Consider the following 2,920-nt stretch of genomic DNA (forward strand, 5'->3'; position numbering starts at 1 on the left):
GACCCCCCCCCCATGCACTCACCCCCCTGTTGTCTGTGTCCATTGGTTAGGCCTATATGCATGCATACAAGTCCTTGGATTGATCTCTCCCCCTTACCCTCACCCTCCCCTACCTTCCCTCTGAGGTTTGACGGTCTGATCGATGCTTCTCTGTCTCTGGATCTGTTTTTGTTCATCAGTTTATGTTGTTCATTATAGCGTTTATGTTTTTATTTAAATGTTTCAAATAACGTCATAATAACAATGCTAATCACGGAGAAGTTTAATACACAACTGAGAACCACCAGGGTTCCGAGAAATACCAGGGGTTATCTCAGTGTAATTGTGAGCATCTGAGCAGGTTTTGCACCTTTGTCTTCAAGGTATTTTTCCTCTCGTTTGGGAACTGTGTTCCAGTTCAGAGAGGTAAAAGCCATCGCTGATCTCTTCATGGACCTGACAAAAACAGCATCTTCTGGGTCATCAAACACAATTCTGAAAAAATGGCAATTATGTCAGAAAAATGTCAATTAGATCAAAATGAATTTTTAATTTAAATATATCAATGCTACATTTTCTATAGTGCCACTAACAAATATATTTTGGGCTCTACTGACAAATGACTTTCAGGAGAAGTAATGCTATTTTTATTATGTATATTGTTTATTTTAATAATAGAGTTTTTGACCATATTTGGGATCAGCTATTACAGTTTAGGTTTCACAAATGTATACATTCATGTTTTAAACCAGTGTTAAATGAAATTATTAAAATATTTCTAGACCTTGTATGCATATTAGTATTTTGTATATATTTTATTGGAATAGTTCCTATATTGTGCTATATTTTATAAATGTGCTTGGGGATAATATTTTTCAACACTGAATCAAAACAAAATTCCTAAGTTAAAAATTAAAAGAGAGCAATGATTTTTAAATTCATTAATATTCACAAATTTGAAATATTTTTCATAGTTTAATGAAGTATTTGCTTCTGAAAATGTAAATTCCAGTGAGTATAAAATATTAATAATTGCTGTCACTGGGCATATTTAGGGAAACAGTAAACAAGAAAGATAAAGACTCTCATCTATAATAGCTAATAATTATTGTTTTAATTTTTTACAAATCCAATCACATTTTCATTTATTTAGGTTATAAAAATAACATTAAAGTGTAAATATGTCAAATATGAATACATAGCTTGAACTCATTTATCACAGAAAGACAGCAATTTTTTTCTATCTATTGAAGACAGTCATTTTTTTTTTTACCTAAAATCTATTTTGGGAAGTGGGAGTAATTTAGAATTATGAAATAAATAATCCAATAATGAAGTTAAAATCACTTACTTGTCTACAGTATTCCCAAATGCAAAACCTAAAAAAAAATAATTTCTAAATTAATATCTTTCAAATGTTTACTTAGCATTTTAAAACAACTGAGCAATGCTGTAGAGAAAAAATCAAAAGCATAGGTCTCTGGTTTTCGAGCAAGAATTTCAATGAATAATTCAATCCATCAAAAACAAACAAACCTTGATACCAAACCCTACATTGAAACTGTCTCTTAGATATAGTGCCTTTGGTTTGTCTTAGGTTTTGAGGCAGATTTGTAAATGCAATATACATCTCAAAACTCTGAGGACAGAATGCTTAATCAATTTATTTAACAATAGAATCCAAGTGGGAATTTTTTATAATTGAGATACTGAGTCTCATGTACAGAAACAAATCTTTTTCTTTTCTTTTCTTTTTTTTTTTTAGATAGGCACATGCATTTACAAATGGAATAATAGGCCAAATGAGGAGAAATATTTAGGGCAGTTTAAACCATTTGGATTCTTGGCATTAACTTCAAAGAAATGGAATAAACAAATCCTAAATCACAAGAATCTCCATCTTCCCTAGCCCTGGCACTCAAAGGCTAGTCCTCAAAGCTTGGCCTTCTTCTGGTATCTTGCAGAGACTGTCATTGCGTTGTTTATTACTCTTCAGAAGACCTAGCGCCAGGCTAGAGATGGAATGTAGCAGCACCTGTTAGGCCACCAAAGCCCACAGTGTGAGCTCTTGCCAATCCATAAGCAGCAGGGAGCACACAGCCTCTGCCTTAAGAGAGGAGCTGATGGCATCCTTCCCTTCACAAGTGCCGACTCAAGACTCCCACAGATCAGAAAGCTGAAGCAAATTAATGTCCAAAATACCGCTTTGACTGACTAGCAGAGATGGTGCTCGAACCCAGGGGAATCTGACCTCAAAGCTCGTGCTCTTGCCTCTACACTGGTTGCTCTCTAACTGGACTATGCACAGATCACGTGGAAGGCTAGTTAAAGCACAGCTTCCTGGGTCCCAACCTGGAGTAGTTTCTAATTTAGTAGCTCTCATCTGGGGCAAGAATTAGCATTTGTAACCAATAGTTGCTAAGTGCTGCTGCTGCTGCTGCTGCTGCTGGTTTGGGGACCACACTTGGAGGACCACTGCTCTACACTATACTCTTCTGCATCCAGAACATATCCTCCAGGCATTCCTTCTATTCTATGGGACATCCTATCTAATAATAGACAAACATGGTAATTGACCATACCTTCGCTACGCTTCCTGTTGGCTAATCAGCTCGATATGCAAATTAACCGCCAACAAAGATGGCGGCTAATTTGCATACTGCAGGCAGATCCCACTGCACTGCCCCACCTGGGGCTGGCGGCAGTGCAATCCCCAGCTGCTGGCCGCCCCAGCGCGAGATCCTGGCCTGCTGTGTGTGGGGCGGGGCGGGTGGGGCGGGCAGCAGCGTGATCCTGAGCCGCCACCCGCCCCAGCACAGGATCCTGGCCTGTCCTGTGCAGGGCGGGGTGGGCGGCAGCACGATCCCGAGCCGCCACCCGCCCCATGACAGGGAGAGGCTGGCAGCACCCTCTCCCTCCCCCCCTGGGGGAGGAGCCCCGG

General features: G+C 39.5%; 1 protein-coding gene across 1 annotated transcript in view; it reads right to left on the minus strand.

Moving 5' to 3' along the window:
• Positions 1 to 162: 162 nt before the first annotated feature.
• Positions 163 to 2,920, minus strand: part of LRRC72 (leucine rich repeat containing 72) — a 125,037-nt gene continuing 122,279 nt past the window's right edge. The window contains exons 10-11 of the mRNA XM_014544664.1: positions 1,331 to 1,358; positions 163 to 474 (exon numbers count right to left, since the gene is read on the minus strand). Coding sequence (XP_014400150.1) covers positions 309 to 474; positions 1,331 to 1,358 — 194 coding nt within the window. The 3' untranslated portion in view covers positions 163 to 308. The remainder of the gene's footprint in view (positions 475 to 1,330; positions 1,359 to 2,920) is intronic.

This window comes from Myotis brandtii, unplaced genomic scaffold (assembly GCF_000412655.1).
Source record: "Myotis brandtii unplaced genomic scaffold, ASM41265v1 scaffold374, whole genome shotgun sequence".
Classification (NCBI taxonomy): Eukaryota; Metazoa; Chordata; class Mammalia; order Chiroptera; family Vespertilionidae; genus Myotis; species Myotis brandtii.